At 42.4% G+C, this 17658-nt stretch overlaps 1 protein-coding gene across 1 annotated transcript; it reads left to right on the forward strand.

The window, feature by feature from the left end:
• Nucleotides 1–6888: 6888 nt before the first annotated feature.
• Nucleotides 6889–13601, forward strand: LOC115142228 (serine/threonine-protein kinase pim-3-like). The gene is made up of 7 exons (XM_029681687.2): nucleotides 6889–6925; nucleotides 7168–7551; nucleotides 7637–7731; nucleotides 12207–12257; nucleotides 12437–12815; nucleotides 13020–13196; nucleotides 13350–13601. The coding sequence occupies exons 1-7, from the start codon at nucleotides 6889–6891 to the stop codon at nucleotides 13439–13441; spliced, it is 1215 nt and encodes a 404-aa protein (XP_029537547.1). The 3' UTR covers nucleotides 13442–13601.
• The last annotated feature ends 4057 nt before the right edge of the window (nucleotides 13602–17658 follow it).

A 17658-nucleotide genomic window follows, 5' to 3' on the forward strand; every position in this document is an offset into this window, starting at 1 on the left:
TTTCAAGCCCTGTTTGTCCAGTGACTCAATGGGAAGCCCGGAAAATTCTGAGACTTATTTTGTTTTCCTTATGCATATCTTAACATTCGTGATCAAGTCACTTTTAGTTATGTAGTAGAATTTAATTAGCCACTGCTTTCTATTCCGAGCATCGCAGAATTCCTTGTGTATTGTGCAACTTAACCAATTCTTACACAATGTTGAGGAATTCTGCCAGGCTCTGCACCAAGCATTTCTGAATGCTATTTTACTCATTCTGAAGATGCCATGTTCATAGCTGTCCTTTCATTTATCTGTTAGACACCTTACATTCATCCATTTCTGATGAATTATCAAGAGGCCCTCAACTGAGCCTGTGGTGTCTTGACAAAGTCAAATAAAGTTAAGATTATAGGGATGGTTGTTTGTCACATTTACCATTCCCTGAAACAATAAATTATGTATGAAGCTTAACTTGTCCAACAAGTGCAAAAAGCGTTCAAAAAAATCTGGAATAGGAATATTTTACTGTCCATCTCCCCGCAGTACAGGTCTATCAAAACGTTCAAGTTGAAGTTGGTTAAATGCCTCCAAATCCCTCTTGATACACCATCCAGCCCAAGTCTTTCTGATACACCATCCAGCCCTAGTCTTTCTGATACACCATCCAGCCCAAGTCTTTCTGATACACCATCCAGCCCAAGTCTTTCTGATACACCATCCAGCCCAAGTCTTTCTGATACACCATCCAGCCCAAGTCCCTCTGATACACCATCCAGCCCTAGTCTTTCTGATACACCATCCAGCCCTAGACTTTCTGATACACCATCCAGCCCTAGTCTTTCTGATACACCATCCAGCCCAAGTCTTTCTGATACACCATCCAGCCCAAGTCTTTCTGATACACCATCCAGCCCAAGTCTTTCTGATACACCATCCAGCCCAAGTCTTTCTGATACACCATCCAGCCCAAGTCTTTCTGATACACCATCCAGCCCAAGTCCTCTGATACACCATCCAGCCCAAGTCTTTCTGATACACCATCCAGCCCCTCTCTTTCTGATACACCATCCAGCCCTAGTCTTTCTGAACACCAAACACCATCCAGCCCAAGTCTTTCTGATACAAGCCCAAGTCTTTCTGATACACCATCCAGCCCAAGTCTTTCTGATTCCAGCCCAAGTCTTTCTGAACACCATCCAGCCCAAGTCTTTCTGATACACCATCCAGCCCAAGTCTTTCTGATACACCATCCAGCCCAAGTCTTTCTGATACACCATCCAGCCCAAGTCTTTCTGATACACCATCCAGCCCAAGTCTTTCTGATACACCATCCAGCCCAAGTCCCACTCACTACAGCCCCTGGCTAATCTCCACTGTACAGTTCCCATGGAAACCGCAGAGGGCTGCAGCCTGGCTGTGATTATGACCCGTTGTTGCAACTTTGACCTCCGTCTGGGTAAGTTTAAGTGCTATTGAGTTTTTACTGAGACTTCACAGCAAACAATTTTTTTGAAATCCTATTGAGAAAATAGGAAGGTTTAGTATTTGTATGTTGATACTTGAGATTTTTATGGTAATGCTGCAGATGGTGTTATAGATTGACTCCTTTATCAGGCCAGTATAAACTTGTGGTAGTTATCTTCAGATTTTTCTTACTAAAATGATGTGAAGGATATTGACTGGGACCAAACTAAACCTAATAGTCCAAGCTGGGGGGGGGGGGGGGGGAATTCAGCCCCAGCATGGCAACAAAAAATAGTTACAACATCTTCAGAAAAGCACTATTGATTGCTTAAAACCTACGACATCAAGCTGAGGAAACAACGGACAAGGAGCCATCCGCACTGATGTCCATCCGGCCTCTAACGACTGGCAGGTCGACCACCCATTTCTGGTTGGAGGAAGAGAAGAGGTATTGATTAAGCTAGCTGCCAGTGGGATGTGGCAGTTTAACGCCACTAAGAAAGCAAGATGTACTTGCTCAGGTCAGGTTGGGTGTTGTGATCAGCGGGGAAGCTAGACCGCTTTGTCCATGAACAACATGCAATAAATGCACAGACAACCGTTGAGTGGGGTGTTCGGTGTAAAGGTGAGAACTGCTTGTGTGTGACTACTCTCTTACAGATGGGATCGATGGCTGGTCCTGATGCTGTAACTTCAAAAGCTGCATGGCACTTTCTACTGGCAGACGCTTAAACTGGACGCATGTAGCCTACTGTCACAGTCTTCTACTAGGGACAGTGTTCCTACTGAGAATAGAAATTGACATTACCGCAGAAGGCTGGTGTGTTGGACAGTTTATGCCACACATGCTATACATCCTCTATTGCAGCGGTTTTGAACTGGAGGAGGTTGGAATGCCTTCTCCTGGCGTTCTCCTTTTCTACTTTCTTTTTGACATAGGGGTGCTACAAAATGCTATATTTAAAACTCACTTTCATTTTCTATCTGAGAGTACCTTATCCATACTGCTTTGTATGAGAAACAGATTTCAAATGAATGATGGTGGAAAAGCTGTTTTGAAAAGCAGCTGTAAAGGTCCATGTGTCATTCTACAAAGCCACGTTGTTTCACTCCACAGGTATTAATAGCCTTACTGTTGTAACAACTAAACACCTGTGCTCAGTTAGCCTGCCTTGCCTCTCCATGGTGGGGTCTGTGATGAACTACCCTGCATCGGAAACAGAGGTGCATTGTTTGAATAGTGATGGCTGTTATCAGGAAATGCTTTCCTTTTAAAAGTGACTTTTATTGTGAGACCCCAACGGGCAACTTCCTCATTTATTTTAGTGATAGGAAATGCATGAACATACATGAGGTAGTTACCCGTTGGGGTCCCACAAAAGTCACTTCAATAATATGTCAGATACATTTCAAAAGACAGGGGCCTAGAGAACAATGCAAAAAGACAGGGGCCTAGAGAACAATGCAAAAAGACAGGGGCCTAGAGAACAATGCAAAAAGACAGGGCATAGCTGTCAGAAAAGCTTCAGCTATGCAATTATGATCTTAACGATGTTCTTTACTGACAGAAATACAATGGAACGAACTTGTAAAATAATGCATTGACCATTAATAAACAGATAATGATAATAGTGACTATGATTGTGTAATCAGCAGTGCTTCACAATGATGAATCATAGCTAACTGAACACAGTAGGAGGTACAATGGCAAGAGAATGCTGTACTTGACCTACAACAGTACAACCCTCCCCACACATTTTAAATGATGCCTCTGCTTTTTTCAAACATCTTGCATAGATTTAATTCCCTGTTTTCTGTCCATCACACTGATCTGACTTGACAGGTAACTGGCAAATAATGTATGTCTGTCCACCTCCGTATGAAGCAAATCACTGTAAAGCCAGGATCAGCAAGAGTGAAGCAGTTGCAGATCATTGGGGCACTAATTTCTATAGAAATACAGTAAATCAAATTCAATGTAATTCAAAGTTGAACTTCCACTTTCAAAGAGTTGCTCTGTCTCCGTCAAACAGGTCACATTTGATTAAATGGATGTCTTGTTGACGAGTGCAAAGATGTGTGAAGCACACCACCAACAATCACCCTTCGCCTGTCCTTGTCCATTAGCTCCAGTGAGCAACAGTAACAAGATGACTAGAGAGAGAGAGACTCTTGACTTAGCTATTGCGAAGAAGAGAGACAGTGGAATGTTATATTTTTTTGACTAAGTGTTCATTTACTCTGGTCTTGTTATTCTGACCACTCGACACAGAACATCACAGCAACAGTTGGTGAAAGTGAGAATTGTTGTTGAGCCAAAGTCCCTTCTTCTGTACTTCTGTAGAAACCCCACGTCATCTATCTGGGCATTAATCACCAACTTTGTGGGTGCTTACTGAAGTATGTGATCTGTAGTACAGGGATAACTGTATATGGAGAGTTGTGAGGCAGGGGTGTGTGCTTTGTGATACACCAATCCGTATCATCATGGAGACCTGACCTACAGTATAGTACTGTAGGGACTCAAAAGGGTTGTGAACCCGGTCTGGAGCAGGATCCATTGGGTAATGGGTTGCAGAGTTGTTACACAACCCTCCCCTATTGAAAAGCATGTCAACACTGACTAACTAGTCCTTCATAGGACTTCAGGAGTGATGGTTGTCGTGGTCACGATTCCACTTCTGCCACCAACATAACAAAGCTTTGGCCTCATGTATAATGGCTATACAGTATATTGGTCTTGTACTGTGTGTATAAAGGACACATTTTTGACAAAAGCACAAGAGAAATGGACATACATTGTTGTCTTCCTGGATCTGCCACAGCATGTGAAATGAGTTTGGGCCAAGTTCTGGGCCCAGGCCTTCTACAGGCCCTTCAGACTGAAGGAGTCTGTGTGTATGGTGCAACCACGTCAATCTCATGGTCAAAGGATTCGTGATCAACTGAGGAGAACATCAGGGGTGTAATCATTAGTCCAAACAGTTTCTATTGGACAGATTCCAGTAGGTCCCTCCGTTTCATTCCGTACTGGTTGTGGGCCTACTGGAGGAGGTTTAATCATGTTGTGTATTCAATGACACCCATAGGATAGGATATTATTTGGTTACGAAATCACACACCTACTCCCTCCTTGGGCATTTGGTCCGAGGCTATATTGAACACTATACCTGAGGTCTCAAAGTGGTTTTGGTTGTGGTGGGAAATGCATCACAGATTTTTTAAATATTTTTAGTAAACAGCCAGACTTAGCAGTCCTGTCTGCAGTCTAGCTGTTTTAGAGGGAGATGATAATGGTTTGTTGTGGTAAAAGTGCATTTGTAAGTTGCTTGTCAATGTAGTAGGTAGTATACGAATGTGTTACCGTTGAAAAGAGTGTCTGTGTAAATATGCAAAACTATTCAAACCAATTATTGACACATTAATGAAATGTCTCATTAGATTATATAGGCACGTCTTCTATAACTTTCTCCAATTATAGCAAATTACGACCTTGTGCCTCATGCAAATCAGTCTGTTGACATCCACCCGTCCCTCGAGTGGTTCAAGTGGCTTTCCTGTTCAAACCAGAAGCCCCGTGGCGGTAGAAAATACATTTAGTTAGGGGGAAACCCCGAGTCTGATATCAAGCCAGGGCTGAGTGTCATTCCAAAAAATGTGGCCTTGTCCATCTGGCCTTAACCAACCTCTTTCACATTGGAAAAGACTGGACATTTGGCATAGGGGCATTGTCGTGCTGAAACAGGAAAGGGCCTTCCCCAAACTGTTGCCACAAAGTTGGAAGCACAGAATCGTGTAGAATGTCATTGTATTCTGTAGCGTTAACATTTCCCTTCACTGGAACTAAAAAGCCTAGCCAAACCATGAAACACAGCCACAGACATTATTCCTCGTCCACCAAACTATACAGTTGGCACTATGCATTGGGTGGGACTGCTCGGCCATGGAAACTCATTTCATGAAGCTCCCAACTAACAGTTATTGTGCTGACGTTGCTTCCAGAGGCAGTTTGGAACTCGGTAGTGAGTGTTACAACCGAGGACAGGCGATTTGTACCCACTTCAGCACTCGGCGGTCCCGTTCTGTGAGCTTGTGTGGCCTACCACTTCGCGGCTGAGCCGTTGTTGCTCCTAGTCGTTCCCACTTCACAATAACAGCACTTACAGTTGACCAGGGCAGAAATTTGACCAACTGACTTGTTGGAAAGGTGGCATCCGTTGACTGTCACTGAGCTCTTCAGTAAGGCCATTCTACTGCTAATGATTGTCTATGGTGATTGCATGGCCGTGTGCTCGATTTTATACACCTGTCAGCAACGGGTGTGGCTGAAATGGCCAAATCCACTAATTTGAAGGGTTTCCACATACTTTGTATATATAGTGTATGATAACCACTTATTACTAAGAACAACAGCAGTTCGACTTCCTCCTCACTTGATATTTAGATCGCTTGGAGGGTGGAAACTGTTTGAACTATGTTTGGAGGGAGCAAATCACAGGTGTCTTTGTCCATAAACACACACACACACACACAGCTGTTTTTAATCTCTCTCCACTGCTTTCTTTCATCCTTGTCTGGTCATTGCCAACAAAGTGCAAATTGATATTTGGCCAATTTTCTCAAATGTTTTCACATTGGGTGTTTATGCAGAGCTTAAATGGTATTGAAAAAAAAATCTATACCTAACTTATTTGTTGTGGATTCAGAGAGTTTGGGGGCATTTTTCTCAAAAACACTGAATTTACAAATATTTTTTTTTTTACAAAAATGTGAGATAAAGTAGGCCTAATGATGATGATTAAATTAGACTATATAGTGTTAGGTCATATTAAGCTTTTTGTAACTGATTAAATTTGTCAAGGTTTTGTTGTTGATCAGCTATAGTTTCATCAATTGGTATGGATTAAAACAAAAGCCTGCACAGTATGTGGGTCTCCACTCTCCATGGACCAAGATTTCAAAAACAGTTGTAGGTGTGTGAAGATTTCGACATTTATATAAAAAAACATTTTTTAAAGAATGTGATATTGTTAGCATATGGCGTCACAAAATGCAAGGTAGGGCTGCTTTTATCTTGGCTTTGAACCTTTCTCTTCGTTTCTAACCATGAAATAGAGGAATGGGTAATCTCCGAAATTTTAGGTAAAAGCAACAATTTAAGGCGATTTTGAAAGAGCTAGTAGCGCCCCCTTTTGGATTTTCATGTACAGGCACAATTGAACTCGTAAAGCAGCCAGTCATTGCTTGCAATAGGTGTGGGACACTTGGCGCGCACGACTCTTTGTTTTACATCATGGCACGTCATAATTGTCACTGTACATTACGTCAGAGCAATAGTGTTTTTTAAGGCCATGTGACAATCTGTCAGACGCAAATATCTGGTTTGATATCCGTTTCAGCCTACCTAAAATCATGGCTGATTTAAGAGGATAGAATTCAACCATGATTACTCGTAGCTCCCAGGAAGTTCTCTCTTCAGGTAAACGAAAATAAAAAAGTAGTCTGGGTGCCTAGTCTTGTAAAGTAGGCTAGATAAATACATTTAGGCTATATTGTAAATGGGTATATGGAAGGAGATGGGATGGAAATGACAGAAGAAATGTTATAATCAAACAACATTGACCTTGTTGTTATTATCAAAAAAGTGAACATCCTTTTAAACAGATATTTTTAAATATTAGGTTATCATCAACTGTTTGCCCCTCTCTGTTCTCCCTATAGTCCCCAACAGCTCTGACCAGGGTTGCGGTCTGAATGGAGGCGGCAGGCGGAAGAGGAAAAGGTCTGGGTTCCACAACGCCAAAACGGCTTCCCCCGACTTAGAATGTAGAGGGTCCAAGGAGCCAAATGCTTTCCAGGAGCTATTTGCTGTGCCGGCTCCCCCTGCACCCAAGGTCCTGTGCCGGCGTAAAGGGAATGTTAGCCAGAGATGCAATGCTGTGACCTCCAGGGCCTGGGCCCCAGGCAGGGGGGGTTGGATGGAGCCTGTAGGCCATGGTCCTGCCCTGAACCAGACTCAAGGCCCCTGGCCACTGTGCCTGGTGGGGGCAAAGGATGACTGCCCCTCCACTTCCCGTCCTAAAGCCACTAAACGCCACCGCAAAGGTAAAAGTGACCACCAAATAGATTTAGAAATAATTTCCGGTCCCATCAGGAGGGAATGAATTTTCACAGTTTTGTTTCGTTTCAGCCCGACTGGAAAAGCTGTATGTAAAGGGGCCGTTGCTGGGGAAAGGGGGCTATGGCTCTGTCTATGCAGGGACCCGCAAATCTGACGGCATGCTGGTGAGACAACTACTCTTCCCTTTCCTGTGAAAACACATGTTGTCTGTGTGACACTTAATATTGTTTTAGTGTCATACAAAATCTTAAGCCAGTCTGGTTACCCAGTCTGTTTCTGCCTCAGCCAACTTGTTGTTGTCCTGCTTGTTTGGCAAAGCAACAAAGAACTGATACAGTGGGGCAAAAAAGTATTTAGTCAGCCACCAATTGTGCAAGTTCTCCCACTTAAAAAGATGAGAGAGGCCTGTAATTTTCATCATAGGTACACTTCAACTATGACAGACAAAATGAGAAAAGAAATCCAGAATATCACATTGTAGGATTTTTAATGAATTTATTTGCAAATTATGGTGGAAAATAAGTATTTGGTCACCTACAAACAAGCAAGATTTCTGGCTCTCACAGACCTGTAACTTCTTCTTTAAGAGGCTCCTCTGTCCTCCACTCGTTACCTGTATTAATGGCACCTGTTTGAACTTGTTATCAGTATAAAAGACACCTGTCCACAACCTCAAACAGTCCCACTCCAAACTCCACTATGGCCAAGACCAAAGAGCTGTCAAAGGACACCAGAAACAAAATTGTAGACCTGCACCAGTCTGGGAAGACTGAATCTGCAATAGGTAAGCAGCTTGGTTTGAAGAAATCAACTGTGGGAGCAATTATTAGGAAATGGAATACATACAAGACCACTGATAATCTCCCTCGATCTGGTGCTCCACGCAAGATCTCACCCCTTGGGGTCAAAATGATCACAAGAACGGTGAGCAAAAATCCCAGAACCACACGGGGGGACCTAGTGAATGACCTGCAGAGAGCTGGGACCAAAGTAACAAAGCCTACCATCAGTAACACACTACGCCGCCAGGGACTCAAATCCTGCAGTGCCAGACGTGTCCCCCTGCTTAAGCCAGTACATGTCCAGGCCCGTCTGAAGTTTGCTAGAGAGCATTTGGATGATCCAGAAGAAGATTATGAGGCTGTCATATGGTCAGATGAAACCAAAATATAACTTTTTGGTAAAAACTCAACTCGTCGTGTTTGGAGGACAAAGAATGCTGAGTTGCATCCAAAGAACACCATACCTACTGTGAAGCAAAGGGACCAGGACGACTGATCCGTGTAAAGGAAAGAATGAATGGGGCCATGTATCATGAGATTTTGAGTGAAAACCTCCTTCCATCAGCAAGGGCATTGAAGATGAAATGTGGCTGGGTCTTTCAGCATGACAATGATCCCAAACACACCGCCCGGGCAACGAAGGAGTGGCTTCGTAAGAAGCATTTCAAGGTCCTGGAGTGGCCTAGCCAGTCTCCAGATCTCAACCCCATAGAAAATCTTTGGAGGGAGTTGAAAGTCTGTGTTGCCCAGCAATAGCCCCAAAACATCACTGCTCTAGAGGAAATCTGCATGGAGGAATGGGCCAAAATACCACCAACAGTGTGTGAAAACCTTGTGAAGACTTACAGAAAACATTTGACCTCTGTCATTGTCAACAAATGGTATATAACAAAGTATTAGGATAAACTTTTGTTATTGACCAAATACTTATTTTCCACCATAATTTGTAAATAAATTCATAAAAAAATCCAACAATGTGATTTTCTGGATTTTTTTTCTCATTTTGTCTGTCATAGTTGAAGTGTACCTATGATGAAAATTACAGGCCTCTCTCATCTTTTAAGTGGGAGAACTTGCACAATTGGTGGCTGACTAAATACTTTTTTGCCCCACTGTATATTGTTGAAAGCAAGACTGGTAGTCTTATACATGTTTCTACTCTCTACACACTCGCAGAGTCGTCCTACTCACGCACTCGCAGAGTCGTCCTACTCACGCACTCGCAGAGTCATCCTACTCACGCACTCGAGGGATCTAACCATCATAAAAAGCCTCACGCCCTTGCAAATTCTTATATTCTTATCGTTTGAGACATTCTGTCTCATCGATGCTATAGCTTTTGATTGTCGGCGCTCTATGGCGATAGACTATTGATTTGTGTACCTTTTGCACAGTGCTTGACTTGGGCAGGAGCTCACTGGAGCTGAGTACCTGCTCCTCACATTTTCTACTGCTTAAACTCCTTTTCCTTTTATAGAATATTAGCTCAAATGTATTGTGTTGCTCCTGCACCTATATGCAAACAGTAACGGCACCCAAAATGAGTACCGCCACATATTTCTGTCCAAGTCAAGCAGTGCTTTTGCATGAAGCTACTGTAGCTTATTTAAGCAGCCAAGGGTATTTAAAACAAAGAGGCTGCTCTCGATTCCATCTTACACCTAAACTCCCATAACTCTTGTCCAGTGTCATGGATCAAGCACACACTCACCTTCCCTGGCCCACCAGGGGGCAAGATCCAACTGAGGCTGGTCTTCTCATACAGTTGCAATGGTAGTCTGAGATATATATATATATATATATATATATATATATATATATATATATATAATATGACATTTGTAATGTCTTTACTGTTTTGAAACTTCTGTATGTGTAATGTTTACTGTTCATTTTTGTTGTTTTTCACCTTATATATTCACTTTGTATGTTGTCTACCTCACTTGCTTTGGCAATGTTAACACATGTTTCCCATGTCAATAAAGCCCTTGAATTGAATTGAATTGAATTGATATTTTCTTGGTGAGAGAATGGATACAAAATATTCCTCTGGAGCAGTGGTTCACACTCTTTTGTACTGTGACATGGCCACCCAAAGTCAATGTGACCTGACACAGGAACAAACCCAGGGCCCAGTATTGAGCTATAACCCAATTGGACTGAGTTGTGACTCAGCATTTGAGACTGCTCTGCGGTAATACATGCCTTGGGCATGACAGGCCTACTCTCACCTAGGTCCTCCTGTTACAGTACATCTTATTTCCCTGTGGGCTGTCAGTCAATATAATTGCTCCCCCCCCCCCTCTGTCTGTCGCTCCATCTATCCTCCAGATTTAGCCACTCTCCTTTCCTAACAGTGGCAGTGTAGGAAATTTGTTACCCAACCTCACTAAACTTTCCTTTTCAATAGAAAATCTCTACTTTCTTTGCATTTAGTGAGATATTGCGCTGCTCCCTTGCAAATCAGGAAGACTGACCCAGTCATTAAACAAGCCTGTAATTATACTGAACAAATATATAAATGCAACAGGCAAATATTTCAATGAGTTACAGTTCATATGAAGAAATCAGTCAATTGAAGTACATTCATTAGGCCCTAATCTATGTATTTCACATAACTGGGCAGGGCTGCAGCTGTGTGTAGGCCTGGGAGGGCATAGGCCCACCCACATGGGAGCCAGGCCCACCAACTGGGGAGCCAGGCCCAGCCAGTCAGAATGAGGTTTTCCCCCCCATAAGGGCTTCATTACAGACAGAAATACTCATCAGCTGTCCTGGTGGCTGGTCTCAGATGATACCGCAGGTGAAGAAACCAGATGTGGAGGTCCTGGGCTGGCGTGGTTACACGTGGTCTGCGGTTGTGAGGCTGGTTGCACATACTGCCAAATTCTCTAAAATGTCTTTGGAGGCTTATGTTAGAGAAATTAACATTTAATTATCTGGCAACAGCTCTGGTGGTCATTCCTGCACTCAACATGCCCATTGAGCACTCCCTCTAACTTTTGACATCTGTGGCATTATGTTGTGTGTCAAAACTGCACATTTAAGAGTGCCGTTTTATTGTCCCCAGTACAAGAACCACCTGTGTAATGATCATGCTGTTTAATCAGCTTCTTGATATGACACACCTGTCAGGTGGATGGATTATCTTGGGAAAGAAGAAACGCTCACTAACAGGGATATAAACACATTTGTGCACAACATTTGAGAGAAATAAGGTGTTGGTGTGCAATCAATTAATTTCAGCTCATGGAACATGGGACCAACACTTTACATGTTGTGTTTATATTTTCATTCAGTATATTTGATGTAAAATTAAGCAATAAGGCACGGGGGGGTGTGGTATATGGCCAATATACCACAGCTAAGGGTTGTTCTTAGGCACTCCGCGATAGCCGTGGTATATTGGCCATATACCACAAACCCCCGAGGTGCCTTATTGCTATTATCAACTGGTTACTAAAGTAATTAGAACAGTAAAAATACATTTTTTTGTCATAGCCGTGGTATACCGTCTCATATACAACAGCTGTCAACCAATCAGCATTAAGGGCTGGAACCACCCAGTTTATAAGGGAAAATAACTAATGACTAATAACTAACTAATCATAATGGCTTTTTATGATGGTGTAACTGCTTTTTCTTTAATAACTTTCATATATCTTCACCTTGTCATTTACTTCTTAAAGGCCCTTCGTCACACCTGACCAGCCTCAGCTGTCTCCTGTATGAGTTAATTAATTTTGTATTATTCTCATGAAAGCACTGAGAATGTTATAACAACACATTTTTTATTTATTTTTATTTTTACATGTAACAGCTGTACTTAGACTGTTGTTGCTATTCCTTTCCCACAGGTAGCCATCAAGTATGTGTCCAAGGCCCAAGCTGAGGAGGAGCTGGACATTGTGAGTGTTAGTCTACTGGTTGATTTTACTGTAGGGGTTATATCAGTTATCTCTACTAATGCTAGCCTAACTGCAATTGCTAACAACAGTTCCCTCTCCCCCTCCTCCTTTGCACGTGCGCACGCACGCACACACACACACACACACACACACACACACACACACACACGCACACACAGCCTGGGCAAGAAGGGCCCCTGCCCCTGGAGGTGGCGTTGATGAAGCAGGTGAATGTGGCGCCACAGTGTCCCTACATCATGCAGCTGCTGGAGTGGTTTGACCAGCCATCGCGCTACATCATGGTGCTGGAGCGCCCCGAGCCCTGCCAAGACCTTATCGCCTTCTGCCAGGACCGGGGAGGCACCATGAGCGAGGGCTTAGCGCGCCAGGTGATGGTGCAGCTGTTGAGGGCGCTGAACCACTGCAGCGAGCGAGGGGTCCTGCACCGGGACATCAAGCCAGAGAACCTGCTGATCCAGACTGACTCTCAGCACGTCAAGCTGTTCGACTTTGGCTGTGGAGACCTGCTGAAGAATACGGCCTACAAGGACTTTGCAGGTTAGAGACGTTAGAGAGTGTAAGGGAGGGAATGTGGTGGTTGAGAGAGCAGATCACTAAGAATTGCTCAGTGAGAGTGGAAGCAATATGACGGAAACTCCACTTAGCCCTATTGTTGATTTCAGCATGCAGCCTACGCTCTCAGTATGCTTTCAAAAAGGCTACTGAATAATACGTTTCCTGTGTCTGTCCGCCCCCTCTCAGGCACCCTGGAGTACACCCCTCCAGAGTGGTTCCTACATAGACAGTACCTGGCAGGTCCAGCTACTGTCTGGTCGGTGGGCATCACCCTCTACAACCTGATATGTGGCTTCCTGCCCTTCAGCACCATCCGAGAGACCATCAAGGGCCGCGTGCGCTTCACCAAGGGACTGTCCCCCGGTCAGAGAAAGAGGGATGAGGGAAGGAGGGTTGGATGAAGTAGGGGAAGAGGTTTCCATAAAGGGGTAGATGATGTAACCTCATACTACAATAGATGATTATGGAATTATCCTCTGTCTAATCATATACCTGTTGTTACTTCCTCTCCACCAGAGTGCCGTCAGCTGATTCGCTGGTGCCTGAGCACTAAGGCAGTGGACCGACCAACCATGGAGCAGATCCAGCTCCATCCCTGGCTCCTGTGAGGGGCCACCCAGGCCAATGAAAAATACAATTATAACCTCAGTTCATTCTTGTCTTAGTCATTTGAGTCACTTTTAAAGCACTTTAACCGAGCACTTTATAGCGTGGTTTAAAAACCCCACCCCAAAAGACTAATAGCGAACGTGCATAAAGATGGCATTGTTTTAGCACCATCCAAAGTTTTTCAACAAAACCTGACACAAGTGAAGATGGGTTTGGTGGAACGACTGGCGCTGCAGTTAAATGCTGTACTTTTGATTTATTTCCCCTGGAGTCTTCCATTCTGAAAATATCAATATTTATAGGCTTAGTGCTTCTACTTTTCTTTAAAAGTAACATTTTTACAAATATCAAATCTTTTATCTTTTTATATGAATGAAATCCTGAAAGCGAAGCTTTTTCAGTTTTTTTTTAAATAAAAGGAAACATGTCTACTGTCACTTCAATCCTAATGACTGTGGGCACTTACCCTCCAAGACCCCCACACACCCATCCACCCACACACAGGAAACAGGCAGGCCTAGGACATAGTTACACACAGACTGAGAAATTACGGGATGAACGGGAACAGAAGATGTGTCAACACAAATACCACTCTTATATCTGTCTTTACCTTCTCTCCATACACCTACCACTACTATCATTTCAGTTCAGTCTTCAATTCATCTCCACCATCAATTCAAACTCCCACTGTCAATTACCATCCCCATCAATTCACAGCAACGTCCAATAAACTGTCTTTACAGACTGTGGTGAAAAAGTACTCAATTGTCATACTTGAGTAAAAGTAAAGATACAGTACCTTAATAGAAAATTACTCAATTAAAAGTGAAAGTCACCCAGTAAAATACTACTTGAGTAAAAGTCTAAAAGTATCTGGTTTTAAATGTACTGAAGTACAGTGGTGGAAAAAGTACTACATTTTCATACTTGAGAAAAGTATAAAGTAAATGCTATACATCAAATTCCTTATATTAAGAAAACCACAATTTGCTTATTTTTTAAATTATTTATGGACAGCTCACTCGAACACTCAGACATAATTGTGTGTTTAGTGAGCCCTCCAGATCAGAGGCAGTAGGGATGACAACCTGTTATATTGATAGGTGCACCATATTGCTGTCTTGCCTGAGCATTCGCAAATGTAACGTGTACTTTTGGGTGTCAGAGAAAATGTAGGGTATTAAAAAGTACATATTTTCCTTAGGAATGTAGTGAAGTAAAAGTTCAAGTAAAAAATATATATAAATAGTAAGGTAAAGTACAGAAACTCTAAAAAATGTCTTAAGTAGTACTTCAACATCACATATAGATGCCAGGGGGAAATAGTTTCAGGGCCGGGATGAGGGGAGATGTCAGAGCTTTGACTGGTGCTCCCCAAAGCTGAGGGGAAAGACCGACGTATCTGCTCTCTGCAGTACTGCAGTACAATATAACATCAGAATGTAAGAGGGAAGCCTCTTGAACGGAGGATGTATAGAGGGTGGGATGGGTCTCTAACAACAGTCTGTGCCTTCCTTTTGGTTGCCCTATGGAAGAGGTTGCCCAGCTGTTCCTGTGGCTGACCGATGATTTTGCTGGCTGACAATTGTGGCCAGCTTGTTTTTACTCCTCACATTCAAGTTGCTGTATCAGACTGTCATGTTGGTTAGGGTGCAAGAATATCTTGACCATCTTATTACCTTGCTCTCTTTCTTCCTATCCTTTAACCCAGATTTCTAGTTTGCAAAAAACATTCTTCACAAAACAGACTATGCATATGTCTGAAAAAGGGAAGAATTAAGGTAAAACTGAAAGTACATTTGGACCTCAGTTTGAAAGTCTGGTAAATTATCTAGACGTATTCAGAGTGTAGACCGAGCTTGGAAATTTTTCTAAAATGTTTGTTGGTTATTCAAGCATGACATTGGTTCCAATCTCTACTGTTTTCTGATAAGTACTAACCCTCTGCAAATGCTGGGGCTAGTTAAAAAAGTGAGATATATCTGTAAAATTAATGTTTGAGTTGTGAAAGATTATGTGCTTTATTTAAATGTCTATGTAAAACTTCAAAAAAATAAAGATGGAGTCAAAAAGACAAGTTCCAAAAAGTCTTAAATTCTCTGTAAAACAAATTCTTTACAAAACAAATCAAAACATGAATGCATGGAAGAGAGAGAGAGTTACAGAGTTTTTCTCTGAAAGGAGAGTGTAATCAACTCCTTTCATTTCTTTTTTAGATTCTATTCCATGCATTTAATTTAGCTGAATCTCGTTGATAATTATTTTGTTCGTATCCTCGTACTTGGCAACATATTAGCTGCACTACCAAATCAACATGCTTGGTATTCAGTCTGTGTCCAAAATGATCCATTTAATTTCAGTCGAGATGTGCCTCTGCCAGATGAGTTGATGATTTACATTAATGGCATCTCTGTGTATCTGCCTTCTAGGTTACTGGCATTTTGTGAAGCATACATTTCCCAGATATAAACTGGAGAAGTTCGACATCAAAGCTACACACAATGAAATGTATTTCCTAGCAGGTAGCTGTCCTGTAGCACAGCAGAGAAGACAACCAAATAGTTCTAACCTTCATGCATTTGAGTTTCTTCAAACCATTGTTTAGTTTTGGGAACAAAACAATTCTGCCAGTGCAAGAGTTGTTTTTATTAATACAATTATGTGATTGAATAGGGTTCCTAAGTTTACAAAGGGACACCAAAAGTACGATTAAATGGGGGGTGAAAGAGGGTAATTGTAATTGGAACATAAATAATGAACTTGTCAAAACATTTCATTTCATAATGCTGTACTATGTTGAATGCAATATTCAACCTTTTTGGGGTTTTGTTCATTTTGATTAATATGAGTTCGTCTAAATTATCACTCTGAAGCTGAAACACTGTTTCTTTCATTAATCAATAGGAATGGCAGGAACAGTAATAATAATTGTAATAAAAGAGACAAAGTGACCATAATACCAATGTCATTGGGAGAAACCGTGATCAATTGAATAAGATGCTCAAGCCCAACTCTGTGACAGGTAATCTCCATTTCCCATTGTCTGATTGTGACCACATTATGCTAATGACGTGTCGGCATTGCTTTATGCAAGGCCCTGAGGGCAGTGGGAGGCGATGAAGTCACCAGACTGGAAAGGTAGGTAGGAATCGTATTATCATATAAAAAGGAAGAGACATTTAGTCATGGGAACTGACCTTCATGGCATCATTTGGAGATACTCTGCAGGGATAACAATAAAAGGTACTGTTCGAGACAGCCTATAGGGAGGTCAGAGACCTGGCTGGGTGGTGCAAGAATAACAACCTATCTCTCAACGTAACCAAGACTAAGGAGATGATTGTGGACTACAGGAAAAGGAGGACCGAGCATGCCCCCATTTTCATCGACAGGGCTGTAGTGGACCAAGTTCCTTGGTGTCCACATCATCAACAAACACCAAGACATTCATGAAAAGGGCACGACAAAGCCTATTCCCCCCAGGAAACTAAAAAGATTTGTCATGGGTCCTGAGATCCTCAAAAGGTTCTACAGCTCCAACATTGAGAGCATCCTGACTGGTTGCATCACTGCCTTGTATGGCATTTGCTTGGCCTCTGACCATAAGGCACAACAGAGGGTAGTGCGTACGGCTCAGTACATCACTGGGGCAAAGCTGCCTGCCATCCAGGACCTCTATACCAGGCGGTGTCAGAGGAAGGCCCTAAAAATGGTCAAAGACACCAGCCACCCCAGTCATAGACTGTTCTCTCTACTACCGTATTGCAAGCGGTACCGGAGTGCCAAGTCTAGGACAAAAAAGCTTCTCAACAGTTTTTACCCCCAAGCCATAAGACTCCTGAACAGCTAATTAAATGGCTACCTGGACTATTTGCATTGAAAATAATCCTGCAGCAACAGGAAATGAGAATTATTATGTGGATTATAATTAATTTAAAAAATGTATAGGGGTTGATAAATCAAGTATCAAATTTCAAAGTGGAAATTACAATCTTCTGCCTTTTTAAACCTCAAATACACTACTAGTTTTACATTTCCTGCCATGCAGGAAGGTTCTCCTGCAACAGTGTGATCAAATTAAGATCCTACATCTGTATGTTGACTGTATTTGTTATGGTTGATACAGTATGACGTTATTGAATTCAGTCAATCCCCAGGAAGGGAAAGTGAAGTCACCTCTCATTGAGTAGTGTATGTTTTCCATAAAACTTTCAGA

Source organism: Oncorhynchus nerka, linkage group LG14, assembly GCF_034236695.1.
Source record: "Oncorhynchus nerka isolate Pitt River linkage group LG14, Oner_Uvic_2.0, whole genome shotgun sequence".
Taxonomy (NCBI): domain Eukaryota; kingdom Metazoa; phylum Chordata; class Actinopteri; order Salmoniformes; family Salmonidae; genus Oncorhynchus; species Oncorhynchus nerka.

Bases quoted from the DNA above. Each gene is read 5' to 3' on its own strand.
- LOC115142228 (XM_029681687.2), top strand. From the start codon at position 6,889: ATGATTACTCGTAGCTCCCAGGAAGTTCTCTCTTCAG. The intron at 7,552-7,636 runs GTAAAAGTGACC...GTTTCGTTTCAG, and splicing joins CACTAAACGCCACCGCAAAG to CCCGACTGGAAAAGCTGTAT. The intron at 7,732-12,206 runs GTGAGACAACTA...CCTTTCCCACAG, and splicing joins GCAAATCTGACGGCATGCTG to GTAGCCATCAAGTATGTGTC.